This window comes from Euleptes europaea, chromosome 2 (genome assembly GCF_029931775.1).
Source record: "Euleptes europaea isolate rEulEur1 chromosome 2, rEulEur1.hap1, whole genome shotgun sequence".
Classification (NCBI taxonomy): Eukaryota; Metazoa; Chordata; class Lepidosauria; order Squamata; family Sphaerodactylidae; genus Euleptes; species Euleptes europaea.
In genome coordinates, this window is record NC_079313.1 from 11,542,441 (window position 1) to 11,563,415 (window position 20,975).

At 47.0% G+C, this 20,975-nt stretch overlaps 1 protein-coding gene across 1 annotated transcript in view; it reads left to right on the forward strand.

Moving 5' to 3' along the window:
• The first annotated feature begins 309 nt into the window (after positions 1-309).
• MAP2K2 (mitogen-activated protein kinase kinase 2) overlaps positions 310-20,975 on the forward strand; it is a 29,093-nt gene continuing 8,427 nt past the window's right edge. Inside the window, exons 1-5 of the mRNA XM_056867707.1 lie at positions 310-421; positions 7,711-7,921; positions 11,373-11,519; positions 15,523-15,600; positions 18,118-18,169. Coding sequence (XP_056723685.1) covers positions 324-421; positions 7,711-7,921; positions 11,373-11,519; positions 15,523-15,600; positions 18,118-18,169 — 586 coding nt within the window. The 5' untranslated portion in view covers positions 310-323. The remainder of the gene's footprint in view (positions 422-7,710; positions 7,922-11,372; positions 11,520-15,522; positions 15,601-18,117; positions 18,170-20,975) is intronic.

Genomic DNA, 20,975 nt, shown 5'->3' on the forward strand with positions numbered 1-20,975 from the left:
CAGTCTCGGTCGGGAGCGCGCCCTCCCTCGCCCCGACTTATCGAGGACGGGCTCAGGGCCGCGCGCCGAGGAGCTCGGCCCGCCAGCCAATCAGGGCAGCCCGGAGAGGGGTCTCGCGCGCGGGCGGACGTCGGCCACGCCCCCCTCCTCCTTCATCCGCACTCGGACTAGGCCTCGCAGCCTCGGCCTGGCGTAGCGCGTCGAGCCGGGCGATGACTACGAGGGGGGTGGCGACGTCGACGCTGCCACTGTTGCTGCTGAGGCGGGGCCCTCGCTAGGCGAGAGGAGGAAGGAGGCAGCCCGCTGGCCCTGCCGCCGCCGCCATGCCGGCCAAGAGGAAACTGGTGCCTCCGGCCCTCAACATCACCCCCACCATCGCCGAGGGACCCAGCCCCACCGGGGGGGAGGGCGACGGCTCCGAGTGAGTGGCGGGGAGGGGGCAGGCGGGAGCCGGAGGGGAGGGGGCGTTCAAAAAGAACCTGGGCCGGGGGAGCTTATTATACTCATTAGGGTCTATTATATGTATTTTTCGTGGATATTATTATTCATGTTCAAGCCATTAAGTTGTTGATCACAGTCATATCTGTTGGATGTCTAAAAACGAATGCGGCTCGTTTAATTAATGTTCTCTTCATCTGGGTTCGTTTTATTCATCTCGTGATTATTGTTTGTAGATTATTCACGTTCGCATTATTGTTGTTGGTGTCCCATATTCAATAACGTTGACATTGATCATTTATTCATTGTTATTTGTGCTTATGTGCTGGTGGTAATATCAACGTTGTCACATGAAGCTGCCTTATACTGAACCAGACCCTTGGTCCATCAAAGTCAGTATTGTCTACTCAGACTGGCAGCAGCTCTGCGGGGTCTCAGGTAGAGGTCTTTCCTATCACCTACTTGTCTAGCCCCTTTAACTGGAGATGCCGGAGGATTGAACCTGGGACCTTTGGCATGCCAAGCAGATGCTCCACCACTGAGCTACGGCCCTTATTCTGAATCAGACCCTTGGTCCATCGAAGTCAGTATTGTCTACTCAGACTGGCTCTCAAGGGTCTCAGGCAGAGAGGTCTTTCACATCTCCTACTTGCCTAGTCTCTTTAACTGGAGATGCCGGGGATTGAACCTGGGACCTTCTGCATGCCAAGCAGATGCTCTACTACTGAGCCATAGCCCCTCCCAACGTCCTTAATATTGCTAAGAGGGAGAGATGGGGCAAGTGTGGGGGTGCTATTAGAAAGCATACAGGAGGCAGTTACTAGAATTAATGCTGTCATGGAAATCAGCTGATATGACTAATAATTCCAGATGTGTTGTCGTGTTCGGCTGTTCAAGCAAAAAATAGGGAGGAGTCTTGTGACACCTTGAAGTCTAACAACATTTTATTCCAGCATCAGCTTTATTTATTTATTTATTAGCTAGAGCCCAGTTCTTCATATGCAATGAAACTTGCATCATAGTAGTCTCCAAAATGTATTTATTTCATTCATTCTTCTCAGTGGAGAGCCAAAGTTGCTTACATTGTTCTCCTCTTCTCCATTTTATCAGAACAGCCCCAACAGTTAGGTACTGTTGAGAGAGAAAGAGTGACTGGTCCAGAATCACCCAGCAAGCTGTACTTGGCTCTCCCAGATCCTTCTCTGCCAACTGCACCACACTGAGGTTCTGCAGAAATAAAAAAAACCCTTAGTCTTCAAAGGTGCCATGGTGTTTTATTCATATCAGAAATAATTGGTGATATTGAGATTGTCACATTGCTGTGGATATGCCCGCTGTTGTAGATAAATGTTTGGGATTTGGAGTGAAGAAAAACAGTGGAAGCAATGAACCTAAGGTGGGGTGCTCCTGATAATGAAGGCAGATGGAAGAAGGCATTAGACATTTCAAAGGGGGAGATTGATCCATCTGTGGAATGGAGGAAGAGAGATGCATGGTGGGGATGGATTATATTAGACTGTTAAAGGAGGGTTGTGTTTGTATGTGTATATGGAATCTGGCGAAGGAGGAGGGGTGTTTAAACAGAAGATTTACCAGTATTCATGTTAGAATGGTATTTACGTATTTTAAACATTTTTATGCCACCTTTCCACCCGATCAGGGTTCCCATCAATACGTTTCCATAGTTATTATCAATGTTATTAGTCATTAAGTGGTATTTAGTATGATGGGAGTGAGGAAAAGTAAGGGATGGGGATATGGGTTGCATCTGGAGACTGAAAGGGGGAGTGGGTATATGGAAGCAGGCGGAGAAATGGGGGAGCAGAAAGGGGCACAGAAATAAGTTCTAATGATTTCCAGATTATTTTTATAGTGAATGAGTATTACAGGTGTTGTTTTTTACTGCAGACAATATCATTAATGCTGGTTAAGGTGAGTGTTGATTGCTACTGGACTGAGGTAGAGAGGGAAGGCCATGGGATAGAAGGCCTTCAGTGTGGAGAGGGAATTAGTTAAAATCCACACATGGAAGAGGAGTGGAAACCTGAGTAGGTTTAACCGGAAAACGAATGTTGGGATGGAAGTAGTGGGGAGGTAAAGGGCTTCTCCTGAGGGACAGAGCAGCCCCTGAAGGAGGCCATATATGGGTTTGGGGGAGGGATGCAGGAAACCAACAGCTTGGTGGAGGGTGTGCGTGACAACATGTACTTTTGAGGGACAGCTAAGATTGGGAGGCAGCTGTTAATAGAGCGAGATGTGTGTGTGTGGGGGTGCATTAGACAGCCGAAACCCATTATAGACTAGGGAGGCTGTCTGGGGAGATTTGTAGGAAAGGGGTAGGGGGGAACTGTGAGAGCCTTGGCAAGAGTGGCTGGGGTTAAGTGAGGGGTGGTTGTGGGAAAGACAAGGAAGCTAACCTCTCTAGGGTGATGTTGGAGGGAAGAAGGGCAAGCGTTATGTAGGGAGGCATTTATTCATGCATTTATTTACTTAATTTATAGTTCATCTTTCTCCCTGATACCCAGTGCGAATTACAGAACAAAATACAGCATTCGTACAGCATAAGACAGCCAATCAATGATACAGTAGGTCTAGGATTACAGAGCACGAGGAACAGTGTATGAATATGAACCCACAAGGAGTCTGGGCGGTGCACTGGAAAGAGCAGAATTAGGAGCGGAAACCAAGAAACCCCAGTGTTGGCTGTGGCTTGGAATTTACAATCCATCTCCTCTTCTTTTTCCGAGGGGATTGATAATTTTAATGCGTTCGCAGGCTTTTCGTATCACAAGGCCTCCCCTGAAAGTTTGTGATATTGTAAGATGAAAAATTACTGCATTAAAAATGAAGGCACATTAGGCAACAACAACAACAAAAATACACCCAGGACACTAGCGGCCTTAAGAGCGACGGGATAAAATTTCTCGGCCACCACTCTTCACTCTGCAGAATGAAATGGTGCGTGGTGGTAGAAAGTGCCATCAAGTCACAGCTGACCTGTGGTGACTGCTTACGGCAAGGGTGTCGAACTCATTTATTATGAGGGCCAGATATGACATAAATTTCACTTGGTCAGGCTGGGCCATAAAATTAAATGCCAGGTACCAGAGATACAAACTTTATAGAAGGCATAGCAAAACTAATTAATGGCGTTATTTTCTACTTTATTGTTTACTTAAAATACAAACATGCTTAAAACAATAACACTCCTACAGTATTTTCTTTTATTCAACAGTCTTTGATCATTGGCACCTTGGGACTGGGGGGTGGGATGGCTGCCTCGGCTGGAAAGCCTGCAGCGGGCTCACCAACCCTGTTTGGGACCGGGGGTGGAGGGGAGCTGGCTCACGGGATGCATAAGAGCTCTCAAGCTGCAGGATCCAGCCACCAGGACATATGTTTTTCACCCCTGCCTTATGGGGTTTCGAAGGCAAGAGATGTTCAGAAGTGGTTTGAAACCCTGGACATCTTTGGTGATCTGCTGTCCAGGTACTAACCAGGGCCAACCTTGCCTAGCTTCCGAGATCGGGCTAGCCTGGGCCATCTAGGTCAGGGCTGAAATGAGTAAAAGAAAAAAGAGGGGACTAAAACTCAACCTAGAAAAAAGAAGCTGGGTACCAGGTCAATAACTGCACACATCTTATATGAGAGACATATACAGCCCAGCATAACAACTTGAGACAATCTTACCAGATGTTTGTGTAATTGGTAATATAGTATACAACCCATTACATGCCTGGTCTGTTTTATATTGTCTGTATATGTATATATATCTGTAAATGTGTGCATGTTTTACACGGGTTTCAAACCACCGAGGAAGGCCATATCGGCCGAAACGCATTTGACATATGGTTATAGATATCAACCTTAGGAAATGCCATTGTGCTGTCAACCTTGGGAACCCAGCAGGGCTGAAATGATCCATAGTGCCCTTCTTAAGACTGGATGGGAAGTAGACCAATGAAGCCCCTCGGGGAGGGATTTCCGCAGGTCATCTGCTGCAGCAGACAAAATCCTGCTTAAATTTTAAAGGCCAGAGGGGTTTGTAAAAAATCTTGTGCTTTCTGCCTCCCTCCTGGTAACATTTCCACCTGGGTTTAATTTCTGAAATGAGCGGTGTTGGGAGTACACCCAGAAGCAATGGATAGACTCATTTACAAGGATCGAGTATGGCCCTGGAGAACACTGACTGGAGTGGGCAGGGAGCACAAGGAGGCCAACAGCTTGGGGGAAAAGGTGGGCTTGCAAAGAATTATATGACTAAAGAGAGTAGGGGTCGAGATGGTGTAAAACTTCTGGAAATTTTTTGAAGCCAGGGAAAAAACATGTTTTTCCATTGGTGGGGGGGGCGGGATTTTAGGGAGAAACAGAAATATACGCGGTACTATTTTTCCAAACCTAAGCTGCTTTTACTGATTTAACAACATACAATGCATCATTTATAACTTAGCATATAACACTGTACTATTTGGCATATTTATGGAGTTTAAGAAGTATAAATATCAGAAAACTAAGAAACACTGCAAATCTACCCAGTACTCGAGAGCTGCATACCTCACCCTGTGGGGAAGGTGGGGCTGAGAGAGTGTGACTGGCCCAAGGTCACCCAGCTGGCTTCATGTGTAGGAGTGGGAAAACAAATCCAGTTCACCAGATTAGCCTCTGCCGCTCATGTGGAGGAGTGGGGAATCAAACCCAGTTCTCCAGATCAGAGTCCACCGCTCTTAACCGCTACACCACGCTGGCTCATTAGCACATGTATCTTAATTTTTGCCATCTGAGAGGTAGGGAAATATAAGTTGAAGGTAGTAAACAAATTCTACAGTAAACAAAAGAGTGTATTATTATTTGGGCATAAATATTCTGATAGTCACAATAGGTAGGTGTGCCAGCATATTTGGATGTTGAACTATATAACATTGAAAACAATGAATTCTTTTATATATTATCATGCCCATTGTAGCATATTGTTGACAAATGTGTCTATGGTATATGTATTAATTAATCAATGGTGTAGATTGGCTTATATAAAAATCTTCATACTGTACATTTCAAGAGATTCCTTGTCCTGCATTTCACTCATTCCAAAAGGGGGGTGGGTCGGTTTTTGCAGTGTACCCCAAAATTTTCATAGAAAATACTGGAAAAGTCCTCAAACTTTTTCATCCTGTAAGGATTTTAGTCATTCTAAAAGAGAAAATGTTTCATGGGAGACCTTTTCCAGTGAACCTCAATTTCCCAATTTTTCTGTTCGGAACAAATTGAGAGGGGGTTGCCGGGGGGGTGGGGACGTGTTCTCCCTATTTTTCCCCCTGGGCCAGCACATCTCCAGCAATGTGTATGAAGCTAGGGGGATGTTGTCAGTAGGGTGAATTGGGGCTGAGGCATTTAGAACATAAGAAAGGCCATGCTGGATCAGACCAAGGTCCATCAAGTCCAGCTGTCTGTTCACACAGTGGCCAACCAGGTGCCTCTAGGAAACCCACAAACAAGACGGCTGCAGCAGCATTGTCCTGCCTGTGTTCCAAAGCACCTAATAAGCATGCTCCTCTGATCCTGGAGAGAACAGGTATGCATCATGACTAGCATCCATTCTTACTAGTAGCCATTGGATAGCCCTCTTCTCCATGAACATGTCCACTCCCCTCTTAAAGCCTTCCAAGTTGGCAGCCACCACCACATCCTGGGGCAGGGAGTTCCACAATTTAACTGTGCATTGTGTGAAGTTGAGCAAATGAAGAGTTGAAAAAAAGACAGTGAAGGAGATATGGGTGGAAATTAAAAGACTCGATGAAGGAGGATCAAGGTCAGGAAAGAGGCTGTGTGGGGTCGTGAGGCTGTCGATGGGGAAGTGGCGTGGGCTAGTCGGGAAAGAACCAGCGGGAGGCAAGGGATAGCATGGTGGACGCCAATACCTTCTTGAGGAGCTGGGTGGGGGGACAAGGGAAGGTTCGTCAGGCTTGTGAGGTTTGAAGTCTAGTTGGAGTGAGTGTGAAGAAAGGAGCCTTGGCGGTGGGGCTGGCAGTTTTGAAGACAGTGCTTCAAAACTGGAGGGAGTCAAGTGTGGGTCTGAATTCTGCCTCTGGACTGGGGGATTCAGGCACACCAGGAGTTCAAAAGGGAATCCAGGCAACAGGAGTCCAGGTGATTTGAGAGTTGTTGGTTGGCAGGGTGGGCTTGATTTTGTGAATACCCTTAACAAGCAGTGAGGGTCGCCTAGCAACACATTTTGGTCCTTCATGGGACTGTAAGGAAAGGGTACGTCTGCTGCCAGAATTCCCTACGCCAAGTATTGGAAATCAAATACAACTCCTGATATCACAGAATGGATAGCCAAACTTTCTGATTTTGCATGGATGGCCAAACTAACCCAACTGGTTAATATGAAATCAACAGCGAATTTGTGTTGAAATGGCAGCCTTTTTATGACTACAGCTCAGGTGGCAAACAAAGAATTTAACAAAAAAGAAACCAATGATCTATTAGATGACAGTTCGAAGTGATACAAAGGATGCTTAAATGTTTAAGATAATTGATAGAAGTTAGGTTTAGGTGGCAAAATATTACTTTTTTTTCTTCAGTGAATTTTAGATGTTGTAATGTTGAATGACAGGATTTATGGTAATATCTTTTTCTCTTTAAATTTAAATTATGTTTGAAGCTCGGAAGATGAAACATGTTCTATTTCATTTCCCCTTTCCCTTCTTTTTCTTTTTTGTGCCCCTTTTTTTATATATATATATATATATATATATATATATATATATATATATATATATATATATATATATATATATATAGGAAAGGGTACATAACTTCTATTTTCAGAGGTGGTGGTAGATGTCACTTGTCTCTTTTTGTTGACTTCTGATAAGTAACATTAAACATAGGCTGTCTGGAGGGGCTGTGGCTCAGTGGTAGAGTATCTGCTTGGCATGCAGAAGGTCCCAGGTTCAAACCCCGGCATCTCCAGTTAAAGGGACTAGGCAAGCAGGTGATATGAAAGACCTCTGCCTGAGACCCTGGAGAGCTGCTGCCGGTCTGAGCATACAGTACTGACTTTGATGGGCCAAGAGTCTGATTCAGTATAAGGCAGCTTCATGTGTTCATGTATTTCGCACCAGGCTCAAGGATACTTCCAGTTCCTAGGAGCCAGCATTGGGACAGTTAAGAGCCAAACTTGTACAGAACAGCAATGCTTTGGTAGAAGCAAGAAGGGAGAGGGCAGGGAATCCATGCAAGCCCAATGGTTCTTCCCCTGCTTTTCTTCAGAGCGCATCTTGTCGACCTCCAGAAGAAACTGGAAGAGCTGGAGCTGGACGAGCAGCAGAAGAAGCGGCTGGAAGCCTTCCTCACCCAGAAAGCCAAAGTCGGAGAGCTGAAAGACGACGACTTTGAGAGGATCTCGGAGCTGGGAGCCGGCAATGGCGGGGTGGTCACCAAAGTACAACACAAACCCTCAGGGCTAATCATGGCACGGAAGGTGAGGTGTGGGAGACGGGAGAATTCTTTTCTGACAAATTAATCAGCTGGGGGGGAGGGTGCCAGCGGCAAGATGGAGCTGCCAAAAAGTGAGGCAGCTGGTACAGCTGGTACAAAGCCACGAGCACCTTGTGTTACCTGTATTGCGATGAGGCAGAGTTCTGTCCTTGAGGGTGCTTGTGTTTTGCTGCGGCATAGGAAAACTATTAGGACAAGCCTCTCCAGAACAAATGCTTTATAGACGCTCACATGGTAAAAATCCAGCCGGTTTAAGGTGCCCTGCTGCAATTTGGTAGCAGGAGATGATGACGGCTGATCTGGAATGTGGTAGTCAGCAACAGTCGGCTAAAATTTGCCCTGTGGTGTGGGAAGAGGGCCAGGCAGGACTTAAAGAAAATACTTCCAGCTCCCTCAAAATGTCAGTAGAAAATCATCGCAGTGGGGTGAACAAAACGGTATGGCAGCATGCTTCTGTTCGACGCCTGTGTCACGGGTTACCTCCCACTGCCCTACTGTTTGTGGATTTCTGCCGTTTAACTATCATCATTCTGCCTCCTTTACAGTACAGCAAAATCAAGATTGCATCCAGAAAGTCTTACATTCCTGTGCTAGTGACTGCGGCTCTAGCTTTTCCCTAGTCTGCCACTCTTTCCTTCTCCTCCCCCCCACCCCGTTGCTTCACACCCCAAATTGTACAACTACCTCTGTTGCTTAGCAAGGAGGCTTTGGGCAGACTTTTCCTAGAACTGCAGTGCTGTCATATTCAAAGTCACGCTTGCTGCAGCTTGCTCCTCTGTGGAACTAATAAAGGTACCAGAGCCCTCAGTGGAACCTGGTGACTTAACACGGGGGGTGTCTAGACCCCCAAGGTGGACACTATTCTTCATGCTTGCATACCCTGTGACTGTCTGAGACCCAAGTGTTATGTTAGTACTATTAATACAGAAGAGACATGTGAGAAACAAGCACCGTGATGCATGCTTAAAACTTTCCTGGCCATCTCTTGTGTGCATCCAAGTCTTGCCTCTAGAAATGGTAGCAGTTGGAAGAAAGAAAAGTGAAGAGAGCAGGGCTTACTGGAGGCACCCTCCTGCCTTTTTCCTGTTTCTCTTGTCAGCTTCTGTGACAAGGGAGAACAGAGAAGAAGAGTTGGTTTTTATATGCTGACTTTCTCTACCACTTAAGGAAGAATCAAACCGGCTTACAATCACCTTCCCTTCCCCTCCCCACAACAGACACCCTGTGATGTAGGTGGGGCTGAGAGAGTTCAGAGAGAACTGTGACTAGCCCAAGGTCACACAGCTGGCTTCATGTGTAACAGTGGGGAAACCAACCCGGTTCTCCAGATTAGAGTCCACCGCTCTTAACCACTATACCACGCTGGCTCTCCCACGCTGGCTGGGCCTTTCCTTTGGGGAGATGGATTGGGGATGGGTCTCAAGCTGCTTGTTCTGGTTTGCATTTTGCATGTAGCATCCAAAGGGTGCTTGTCAGGTGTCAGGTCTTGGACTTTCTCAGCCGCACCTACCTCACAGGGTGTCTGTTGTAGGGAGGGGAAGGGATGATGATTGTAGGCTGGTTTGAGTCTCCCTTAAGTGGTAGAGAAAATTGGCATATAAAAATGAATTCTCCTTCTCCTCCTCCTCTTCCTCTCTTCAGTGAGCAGCATTCTGAGGCCTCCTCTCCAAGCAGCTTGTTGCATTGCCCAACTCAGCTTTGCAAACGGTCCAATGAACGTAAGGCATCAAGACATCTCTGCTGAAAACTCATTAAGGCTAGAAAAAAATATGAGAATTTCCTGGACACATGCCGCAGCCCAGAGCATGGGGCTGTATCTCTGTGATGGTGGGGGGGGGGGTGTCTTGCATGAAGGTTATCATTTGCCATAATCGAGTTATAAGTTTCAAGGCCCCTGTGGGTAACCTGCAGAGACATAACAGCATATTTCAATACTGTGTTTCCTTCAACTATAGTACAGGGAATGGAGCGCCCAAGAGTTCTTTTTGCCATGCTTAAAGCTCTCTTCTGCATCATACACTTGGTTGGGAACTATCAGATCCTGAGGGTTTTCCAAGTGTGTAGATTCTTCTTCTTCTTCTTCTTCTTCTTCTTCTTCTTCTTCTTTCTCTCTCTCTCTCTCTCTCTCTCTCTCTCTCTCTCTCTCTCTCTCTCTCTCTCTCTCTCTCTCACACACACACACACACACACACACACATACACATGCACACACTTCATGTGACATGTTTAATACGAGATCTAAGATGTAGGCGCACACATCAAACAAGAAACATCTCAATAATACAACAGTGTAATAGGTAAAAGGGCAAAAAGGAAGGAACATGCAAAGGTTGGTGGTATCTGGCAGTTTCAAATAAAGCTGCCAAATCAGCAACATGTAAAGTGTCTCCTGCCATTGGTACAAACGCACAGAGGAAAACTAAGCAGGTTTAACCAGATTTTCTTCCTGGTTGTCATTCTCGTTACCACACTGGAGCCTTTTAGCTATCCTGAGAATTCATTTTCAATAATAGTACTTTTCGGTAGCTGTAAATCAGCTGGTTTGAAGCGGTAGCACTGGGTAGCAGTGTGTGTGAAGAGGATCTTGGGGTATGGGTGGACCATAAGTTAAATATGGGCAGCCAGAGTAATGCAGCGACAAAAAAGGCTAATGCGATCTTGGGGTGTATCAAAAGAGGCATCATATCCAAATCGCAAGGTGTCAGGCTGAATCTGGAGTATTGTGTGCAGTTTTGGAGGCCTCGCTTCAAAAAGGATGTGGACAGAATGGAGCGGGTGCAGAGGAGAGCGAGGAGGATGATCGGGGCCTTGGAGACCAAGCCCTATGAAGAAAGGCTGAGGGAGTTGGGAATGTTCAGTCTGGAGAAGAGGAAGTTGAGGGGGGACATGATTGCTCCCTTTAAGTATTTGAAGAGCTGTCACTTAGAGGAGGGCAGGTTGCTGTTCCTGTTAACAGCAGAGGATAGGACTCGCAATAATGGGTTTATATTATGGGCAGAAAGGTACTGGCTGGATACTAGGGAAACATTTTTTTACAGTATGAGTTGTTCAACAGTGGAATCAGCTTCCTAGGGAGGTGGTGAGCTCCCCCTCACTGGCACTCTTTAACCAGAGGCTGAACAAAACTTGTCAGAGATACTGTAGGCTGATCCCACATTGAGCTGGGGATTGGACTAGATGACCTTCTAACTCTGTGATTCTAAGAAGAACAGGTATTTTAGTTTTGGGATGGTTTTTATTCTTGTTGAAAAAAACCCAACACTTCTGCCTCATAGCCAAGGTGCTTCTTTTCCATACACCCTCCCTCCTTCCCAGGGATGGCAAAACAGTTGAGGTGCGCAGAGATCCCAGTTGCCCTTGGAAGGTAATAAATGTCGCTTAGGAGTACTCCACTATCCTTCTCCTTGATTTTCCTGTTCCCTTTTTTTTGGCAGCTGATTCACCTGGAGATCAAACCCGCCATCCGAAACCAGATCATCCGCGAGCTCCAGGTGCTTCACGAGTGCAACTCCCCCTACATCGTGGGTTTCTACGGCGCCTTCTACAGTGACGGGGAGATCAGCATCTGCATGGAGCACATGGTGAGGACCAGGTTCCTGTCCCCCCCCCCTTCAAGACAGGACAGGTAGTTGGCTGAGAGTATTCTTTGGGAATACTGTGCCAAGCGTGGATGACTGTATGTAGTCTGCATGCCCGGGGCGTGGCAGATTTGCATATCTTGAATGATTCATTCAGTCACTGTGTCTTCTGCACTGGCTCATTGATGGCTCCCTCCCTCCACTCCAGACTCCTTCCTCTTTCATACTCTCAGTCATCTTGTCCTTGACTTCTTCACCCAGTTGTTTTCCCTTCTCCTTTCAGGCTCTCCTGTTTCCAGCTCTTAGCGTTCCTTTCCCCTACACCCTTCCTTTGTGTCTTCTGCCATGCTGATCCTTTAGAATCATAGAGTTGGAAGGGACCACCAGGGTCATCTAGTCCAACACCCTGCACAATGCAGGAAATTCACAACTACCTCCCCCGCCCCACACACCCAGTGACCCCTACTCCATGCCCAGAAGATGGCCAAGATGCCCTCTCTCTCATCATCTGCTTAAGGTCATAGAATCACCACCTCCCGAGGAAGCCTGTTCCACTGAGGAACCGCTCTGACTGTTAGAAAGTTGTTCCTAATGTTTAGCCAGAAACTCTTTTGATTTAATTTCAACCTCGTTGGTTCTGGTCTAACCTTCTGGGGCAACAGAAAACAACTCGGCACCATCCTCTATATATGACAGCCCTTCAAGTACTTGAAGATGGTTATCATATCCCCTCTCAGTCTTCTCCTCTCCAGGCTAAACATACCCAGCTTCTTGAACCTTTCCTCATAGGACTTGGTCTCCAGACCCCTCACCATCTTTGTTGCCCTCCTCTGGACACGTTCCAGCTTGTCTACATCCTTCTTAAATTGCGGTGCCCAAAATATTTTAAATCCTAGGTGCTGATGAAAGGGTTTTTTCCTTGTTTATTTTTTAAAGGCTTGCACAGAGCTGGGAAAAATATCTAGCCCATGACAGCTTATGTTGGAATAACATCATGCTAGTCGTCAAGGTGCCACTAGACTCTTGTTTTCTTGTTATTCCCAACGTGCCACCTCGTTTCTTTCCACATTGGCCTCCAATGTGTCACTCTATCTCCTGAAATGCCTACCAGTTAACTTTCTGCCGACATCTCCTTTGTCACACCTGCACATAACCTATTTATATACCTGTTCTTGGGCAGGGCTGCGCGAACGAGTGTGGCGCAACGCGTCCTAGATGCCACCCTACCAGATGGCCTCTTAAGCACCTGCCCGCCTGGAATGGCTGTCCCGTGTTGTGATAGGCCTAAGTTCCAGCCCTCAAGCTTCTTCACACTTACCTCCAATTCTTCAAGTGGGGAGGGGGGGGATAAGGAATTGTTTTCCTTGTACCTGCACCCTTAACGTTGCATCATCAGTCTCTCAAGCCTTAACACACCTATGAAGTAGAATTTGTTTTGTAACGCCTGAGCTTTAGAAGCCTGTCCTTCCCCGAGCGTTTGTATTAGCCACAGGTGCATTGTGGGTGCCAGTCTCTTTTGTCTTCCCCACACACCTATCTTGGGTTAATAGTAGCTTGGAGGGGTTGACTCCAGTTGGGAAAACTGGCCGTTGATTGGTGCAGATCAAGTATCAGATAGAAGTAAAAGAAGAGTTGGTTTTTATATGCCGACCTTCTCTACCACTTAAGGAAGAATCAAACCAGCTTACAATCATCTTCCCCCTCCCCGCAACAGACACCCTGTGAGGTAGGTGGGGCTGAGAGAGCGTGACTAGCCCAAGGTCACCCAGCTGGCTTCATGTGGAGGAGTGGGGAAACCAATTTGGTTCACCAGATTAGCGTCCGCTGCTCATGTGGAGGAGTGGGGAATCAAACCCAGTTCTCCAGATCAGAGTCCACCACTCCAAACCACCGCCCTTAACCACTTAACCACACTGGCAATGGATTTTTAAGAGCCCCTCTCACCCCACCCCACAGCTCTGGCTCCTGATCCAACTTGGTGTGCCCGGTGTCAGTTTTTTTTTTTTTTAAGCACCTGGAGATATGATTGTGGATCTCTGAGGTTTTGTCTGCTCGCATGCTGAGGATGGACTTGCCTGCTTATGGCAACGTGGAAGGAACGTTTCTGTTTAAGAGCCAAAGGGGCTCGCATAAACGTCTCCGATTTGTTTGCTAATTTGAAACATTTACATCCTGCCTTCCCATTTTAACAAAACAAAACTCCAAGGCATCTTATATCTGTTAATCGAGAGAAAGCAGGACAGTATTGCAGTGCACTGAATGCATTAAAAGCAGCAGAACCAAAATGGCTAGAGCAATAGTCACTGTAGTGGTTAAAGTGATGGATTATAGGATCTGGCAGACCCGGATTTCAATCTCTGCTCTGCAATGAAGTTTGCTTAGTAACCTTGGTCTAGTCCCCCTTTTCATCCTTACCCACCTGACAAGGCTGTTGTGAGGGTAGAATAGAGAAGGGAGAACCGTGTACATCACTCTGAGCGCCTCGGAGTAAGGGTGGGATACCAGTGCGCTAGATAGAAGCTCAGGAGAATAATGCAGGGCTTGCCGGGCATCAGACCATCGTCTCTCTGGGGAGGGTATTCACTGTGGAGAAGTTCTGTCTGATCACCATTAGTCTGAAGGGAGGGGCAGCTGGAACAAGGTCTTGAAATTGGGGTGGGGATTGCTTTGGGGATGGCAAAACGTTTGGTTCCAGCCAAGAGGATCCGTTGCAGTTTTGGCAGTGAACAGATTTCTCTTCGAGACAAGCCTTGTATACGCAGCGCAAGAATTGGCAGAGAAGGGAATGGCTCTTCTCTTCTAATGCCACCACCACCCCCTTTTGGAATTTTGTTGGCGTCTGCCTCTCTACCCCCCCACCACCACCAGTATTACAGGAGAGATGCTGCCATCTGGTGACTTGTCAAGTCATGTTGTTATCAGTGAGGCCCAATTAATTCTGCAACTGAAAAGAAATGAAGCAGTGGAAAACCCCTCATGCCAGTGATTATTGAGTGTAGTAATCCTCCTTAAGCAAAGGGGGAGAAAATCGTGCCTGTGTCAAAAGGTGGAAACTGGAGTGTGTGAGAGTGTATGTTGATGCACGGGTATATGTGCTCGGTGGGGAGAGCATCGGACTTTTTCCCGGGAAGACTGTTCAGATCGTAGCTTGGGTGTGATTTCAGCCTGTAGTTTTCTTTCGTTGGCTTTGTCATCAGCCTTTTTAACCACAGTCCCTGATGCAGTTCACAATGGGCGCTTTCACGCATGCCGAATAATGCACTTCCAATCCATGTTCAGTGCTCTTTAATGATTGTTTGCGAGGGCCATCGCTCCCCTTGTTTCCCTTGGAGGCCTCCCCGGCCACTGGTATTCAAAGATATACTGCCTCTGAACAGGGAGGTTATATGTTGCCACTTTGTCTAATAGGCACTGGTTTCCACAACATGGTGTGCCAGGAGGACTTTGCTAGGCTCTCAGTGATGAGGTTCAGGTTTATTGCATGTGGCCAAAGGCCCTTTACAAGAACTGATAAAGTTCCATATAACAGTCATTGATACAAGTTACCTTTTAGTAACAAGCTAAAACTCGAGAAGAATATCTCTCTAGCCCACCAGAACTTATCAAAATACTGGGCATAGACACAGAACATTATTGAAGTATTTAGTATTCGGAGTTACCTGGAAACAAACCAACGCAAAATAAACAGCAGTACCTCTCCAGACTTACTATGAGATCGTATAAACCCTGGGCTCTCTGTCTCAAGGCCGTTCTTCCTTACATGAGCTATAGGATTGGAGGGAGAATTGTCCAGGCAAAGCAGAAGCAGCCATGTAATGGTGTCTTTGCATGCATTACTTCCCCCCCTTTCCCAGCTGTCAGATGCCTGGGAAAGGGAGGTCAGTTCCCTATGTTTATGGTAACACGTGCACGTCAACCAGGGAATTGAACTCTGTGAAGCAAACAGGGAACTCTGAATGTCCATATCGATCAGCTAGTCTTTTTTTTTTTCCCTTTCCAAATTCAGGATGGAGGCTCCCTAGATCAGGTTTTGAAAGAAGCCAAAAGAATTCCAGAGGAAATCTTGGGGAAAGTCAGTATAGCGGTGAGTATGCTCCTGCCTTCTGTTGTAATAAAATAAAATAAATTTAAAAGTTCTGCCTTGGGAAGAGAGAGGCCGGGACTGCCTAAAAGAAAATAAGGCACACTGCATTTTTAATACTGAGTTGCCCGTTGCCTCTGCCTCTCTTGTCCTCCCACCAGCTTCTCCTGAGTGTTGGAAGAACCAGTTCGGGAGTTGAATTCACACCTGCTGCACAGTCCGCAGCTCTTTGGGTGGTGGGAATAGTTGTACATTGCTTTGGTATGCAGAGCTTCTTCCCGTGCTAAAGGGGCTTCTCAGAGATAGCAGACATATCGAACGCTTCAGAGGACCCTTTGGTTCCATTGATGCCCCTTAACTTCCTTGAGCTTCTGGGGCAGAGTGAACTTTCAGGCTATATTGTTTGTTCATATGAAGCACAGCTTCTCAAACAACACCTTTGCAAGTTGTGGGGGGTGTTCCCAAGTCTCTGTGAAGTTAATGCACAGTTAACGGGCTGTATCCTGCTACTCTGCTCAGCTAACGGCGTTGCCTTCCTCTCATGCACGGAGCCAGCAGAAAAGCCCTCTTGTGTTTTCATCTGAGGAAGGCACTCCAGTTAGCTGAGCAGAGTGGAGAGTCCAACCCCATGTCTGACCTATCCCCTTTTCTATGAAAATAGAAGAAGAGTTGGTTTTTATATGCCGACTTTCTCTGCCACTTAAGGGAGATTCAAACCGGCTTGCAATCACCTTCCCTTCCCCTCCCTGCAAGAGACACATGGTGAGGCAGGTGGGGCTGAGAGAGCTCTAACAGAGCTGTGACTAGCCCAAGGTCACCCAGCTGGCTTCATGTGCAGGAATGGGGAAACAAATCCAGTTCACCAGATTAGCCTCTGCCGCTCATGCGGAGGAGTGGGGAATCAAACCCAGTTCTCCAGATCAGAGTCCACTGCTCCAAACCACCACTCTTGACAACTACACCACGCAGGCATGGAGATTTAGGGGCTCTAACTCAGAGTGCCTTTGAAAGGGGAGATGTTCAGGGGGTTTTTCCATTGGAAGTTACAAAGGTGCCTTGCGCAAAGTCCGGCCATTGGTCCATTTAGCTCAGTCCTCCCCCAGCCCCCAGCAGTGGCTGGCCAGGGTCTCAATTAGAAAAAAGTATAGGATGCTAAGCATGATATAAACTCACCATAAATGTATTGATAACACTATATAACTTGAATGTTCCAAACTACGAACATTCACACTCCCACATTCAAGTCTTTCCTAGGAAAGACTTGAATATGGGAAGGTGAAATTTGTCCTACCCATTACTGTACCAGATGAAATAATGTACCTGTGTGTTACACAGCACACTGATGAAGTCTCCACGTAATGGCACATGTTTCTAGATCACTGTCTGTGCAGTGGACTTGTGATGTGTAGATACTTACCATTTTATATGGAAGTCATCTGGAATTGGAAGTAACCATCGTTGTTTGGAACATTCAAGTTACACTTTGCTTTGGAAGAATTTGGAAGAATTTCCTTTTATGGACTGCATATGGACTGTACGTTAGATGTTCATCCTTTGCTTTGTTGAGTTTCCATCCTTGGTCATATGTGGTTTGCTTGTTAGTATTGGGTTTATATAGTGTTACCAATACATTGATGGTGAGTATATTATGCTTGGCATCCTGTACTTTTTTCTAATTGAGCGTTTTGGTTAGCACAGAGGTATTTGCTTCTTTTTTTGCCTTGGCCAGGGTCTCCGGCAGAGGGAGGTCTTTCCCACTAGCCAAGAGCCTTTCAGCAGAGATGCAGACAGGAATCCGCCATCTCTCTGAGCCACAGCCTTCCTTTCTCGCAGCATGCAGGGCCGTCTTAGACAGCAGAGGCAGGATGCTCCCCAGGAAAGCACCTGGGCCGCCTCAAGCCCACTTCACATTCTTTAGAGAGCCAGCGTGGTGTAGTGGTTAACAGCGGTGGTTTGGAGCGGTGGACTCTGATTTGGAGAACTGGGTTTGATTCCCCACTCCTCCACATGAACGGCGGGCATTAATCTGGTGACGTGGATTTGTTTCCCCACCCCTACACATGAAGCTAGCTGGGTGACCTTGGGCTAGTCACAGAGTTCTCTCAGCCCCACTTACCCCACAGGGTGTCTGTTGTGGGGAGGGGAAGGGAAGGTGATTGTAAGCCAGTTTGATTCTCCCTTAAGTGGTGGAGAAAGTCAGCATATAAAAACACAACTCTTCTTCTTATGGCAAGAGGGCAAAAGTAGAATCAGGGCTGGCCTAGCCAGTATGGCAGGAGGAAACCAGCAGGGCTTCCAAGGAGAAGCTGGAAACACCACCCTCTGGTTGATGCAATCTCTTATTAGCCAACTCTTAGCTTGCGTTGCTCGAAAGGTCTGCTGCATCCTTCAAAACTTGAGTAATCCGAGGTGGCTCTACCCCCTCCCTCCAAAAAGCTGCAGCTTCCCCAACCTGGGCCTTTCCCTGACCTCTTCCCCCCCTTATCCCCCCACCCCCCATCTCTGTCTTCCCATCTGCAGGTTCTACGTGGATTGGCTTACTTGCGAGAGAAGCACCAGATCATGCACAGAGGTGAGAGAGCTGGGCTTCGGTTTGTTCCGTTCCTGGGAAACCCAGATTATGCAGTAAAAACAAGTTAGGAAATGGCTTTGCGTCCATTTAGTCAACGTTGCTGTGCTCAAGAGTTCACCTTTTAGCGTCTCTCTCTCTCCCCACCCCCCACTGTTCCCAACCAGTTACCATCACAGTGAAAGCTTGAACGTAGCTATAACTTGCTTAAATTTTTCAGGCCATTGTTTGCATGCTCTTGAGCTCCCTCCGTATCCACGGGGCTTGGAATGATCATGGCAATACAATAGTGCCAGAACCTGTGATGAATTTTGCCCCTCTACCCAGTCACTCTGCACGGATGGAGCAACCAGCAACATTCATTTATTCGACTTTTATGCCGCCCTTTCCCAACTTTGAAGTTGGGTTCAGAGCGGCTTACAGAAATTCCAGCACGGTTAAAACTCCAACAATTTACAATTTAGAACCACAATATCTCTAAAGGTTCCAAACGCTCTAAGACCATATAACAATAACAGGAGTCAATTCAGAGGAGAAGAATAAGGGGGGAAACAGTAAAACATTCTTGAAAAAGGGAGGGTTAGGGATTAAAATAAGACCATCACTGTCCTCAGCCTTACCACTGAGCCACAGCCTTTTTCCTCCAAGGGCTGCTCTTTTGAGGTGAGTGTCAACCCATATTGTGTCTACAATGTTGCTTGCCTCTATCAACCACTAGCATGTGGAACTTGGTGTCAAGATATTTAATAACAGATCTGTCAAAACCTGATACCATTGATTATTTTAAGTGGATGAAGATCACTATTTACTGCATTGTAGTACAGCTTTGCAAATGAAGCGTGTTGTAAACCAACATGGGTCCCCTTCTGTTTTCCTGGGATTTGAAAGGGGCAGCGGGGCGGGTGTTGCGTTTGAGTTGACGCCTGACCTTTCTGTCTAGTTTTAAGGAAGAGATGCAAACAAGAGCAGGAGGGGGGAGACTGAAGCCATCCTTGTACAGGCAGGTCCATTCTAGCCCATTACTGCCTATTCTGACATGGGAAAGGGGCTGTGACTCAATGGCTGAGCATCTGCTGTCCATGCAGGAACAATCCCTGGCATCTCCAGTTAAAGGACCGCAGGTATCAGGTGAGGAGGGAGACCTTTCTCCGCTCTGGGGTGAGCTAGGCAAACACGGTGTGGCCTGACTTGGTTTAGGCAGCTTTGTGTTTGACTGGCTGTGGCTCTCCCTCATGCCTGGCGTTTCCCTGCTAGAGGGGCCCACAATTTAAAACCTGCAGTTCGGACTCCCATCAGCCAGCGTGGTGTAGTGGTTAAGAGCGGTGGTTTGGAGTGGTGGACTCTGATCTGGAGAACCGCGTTTGATTCCCCACTTCTCCACATGAGCAGCAGAGGCTAATCTGGTAAACTGGATTTGTTTCCCCACTCCTACACATGAAGCCAGCTGGGTGACCTTGGGCCAGTCTCACACTCTCAGCCCCACCTACCTCACAGGGTGAGGTATGCAACTCTTCAGTACTGGGTAGATTTGCAGTGTTTCTTAGTTTTCTGATACATTTATACTTCTTAAATTCCATAAATATGCCAAATAGTACAATGTTATACGCTAAGAATATAACCTTCCCTTCCCTTGGGCTAGTCACGGCTCTCTTAGAGCTCTCTCAGCCCCACCTACCTCACAGGGTGTCTGTTGTGGGGAGGAGAGGGGAAGGGAAGGTGATTGTCAGCCGGTTTCATTCTTCCTTAAGTGGTAGAGAAATTCGGCATATAAAAACGAACTCTTCTTCTTCATCATCAAAAGCCCTGGCAAATAAAATGACCCCGTGGCCCCTCCTGAAGCTAAGGACAATGCTCTCCTCGCTACTTCAGGGAGCCTGTTTCACAGAATGCGAGCCACAGTGAGAAAGGCACGGGCACTGCCCGATGCCAGGAAGGCCACCTGAAGTGGGCAAATAGCCAGCATATGGCAAACTAAAGACCACTGTTGGCACCTGGGGACATACAGGAGATGGTCCTTTAATCCGTAGTTTTAAACTGTAATGTTGTAACTGTGAACATAAGAGTATAAGAAAAGCCCTGCTGGATCAGACCAAGGCCCATCAAGTCCAGCAGTCTGTTCACACAGTGGCCAACCAGGGGCCTCTAGGAAGCTCACAAGCAAGACGACTGCAGCAGCATTATCCTGCCTGTGTTCCACAGCACCTCATATAACAGGCATGCTCCTCTGATCCTGGAGAGAATAGGTATGCATCATGACTACTATTCATTTTGGCTAGTAGCCACAGATAGCCCTCTCCTCCATGAACATGTCAACTCCCCTTTTAAAGCCTTCCAAGTTGGCAGCCATCACCACATCGTGGGGCAGGGAGTTCCACAGTTCAACCATGCGTTGCGCAAAGAAATACTTTTCTTTTGTCTGTTTTGAATCTCTCATCCTCCAGCTTCAGCAGATGACCCCCGCGTTCTGGTATTAGAAGAGAGGGAAAAAAGCTTCTCCCTGTCCACTCTCTCCATACGGAGCATAATTTTATAGCCCTTTATCAAGACTCCTCTTAACTGGCTGTGACGTGTAAGCTACCTTGAGCCACAAGGAAAGACAGGGTATAAATGTTTAAATAAATAAGCACAGTGTATCTGACATACTTGCCCAACCCTTTGGGGACCTTCCCATCTGTTACGTCATTCATATCCTGCTTCTCTCATCAGAAAACTCAAGGTGGCATTTGAATGGGGAGGGGAGAGTTTCTTTCCCCTAGGCACTGGCCAACCCAGAGGACCACCTTTGCTTGCGTAAGGCGGCTCTGTCGAG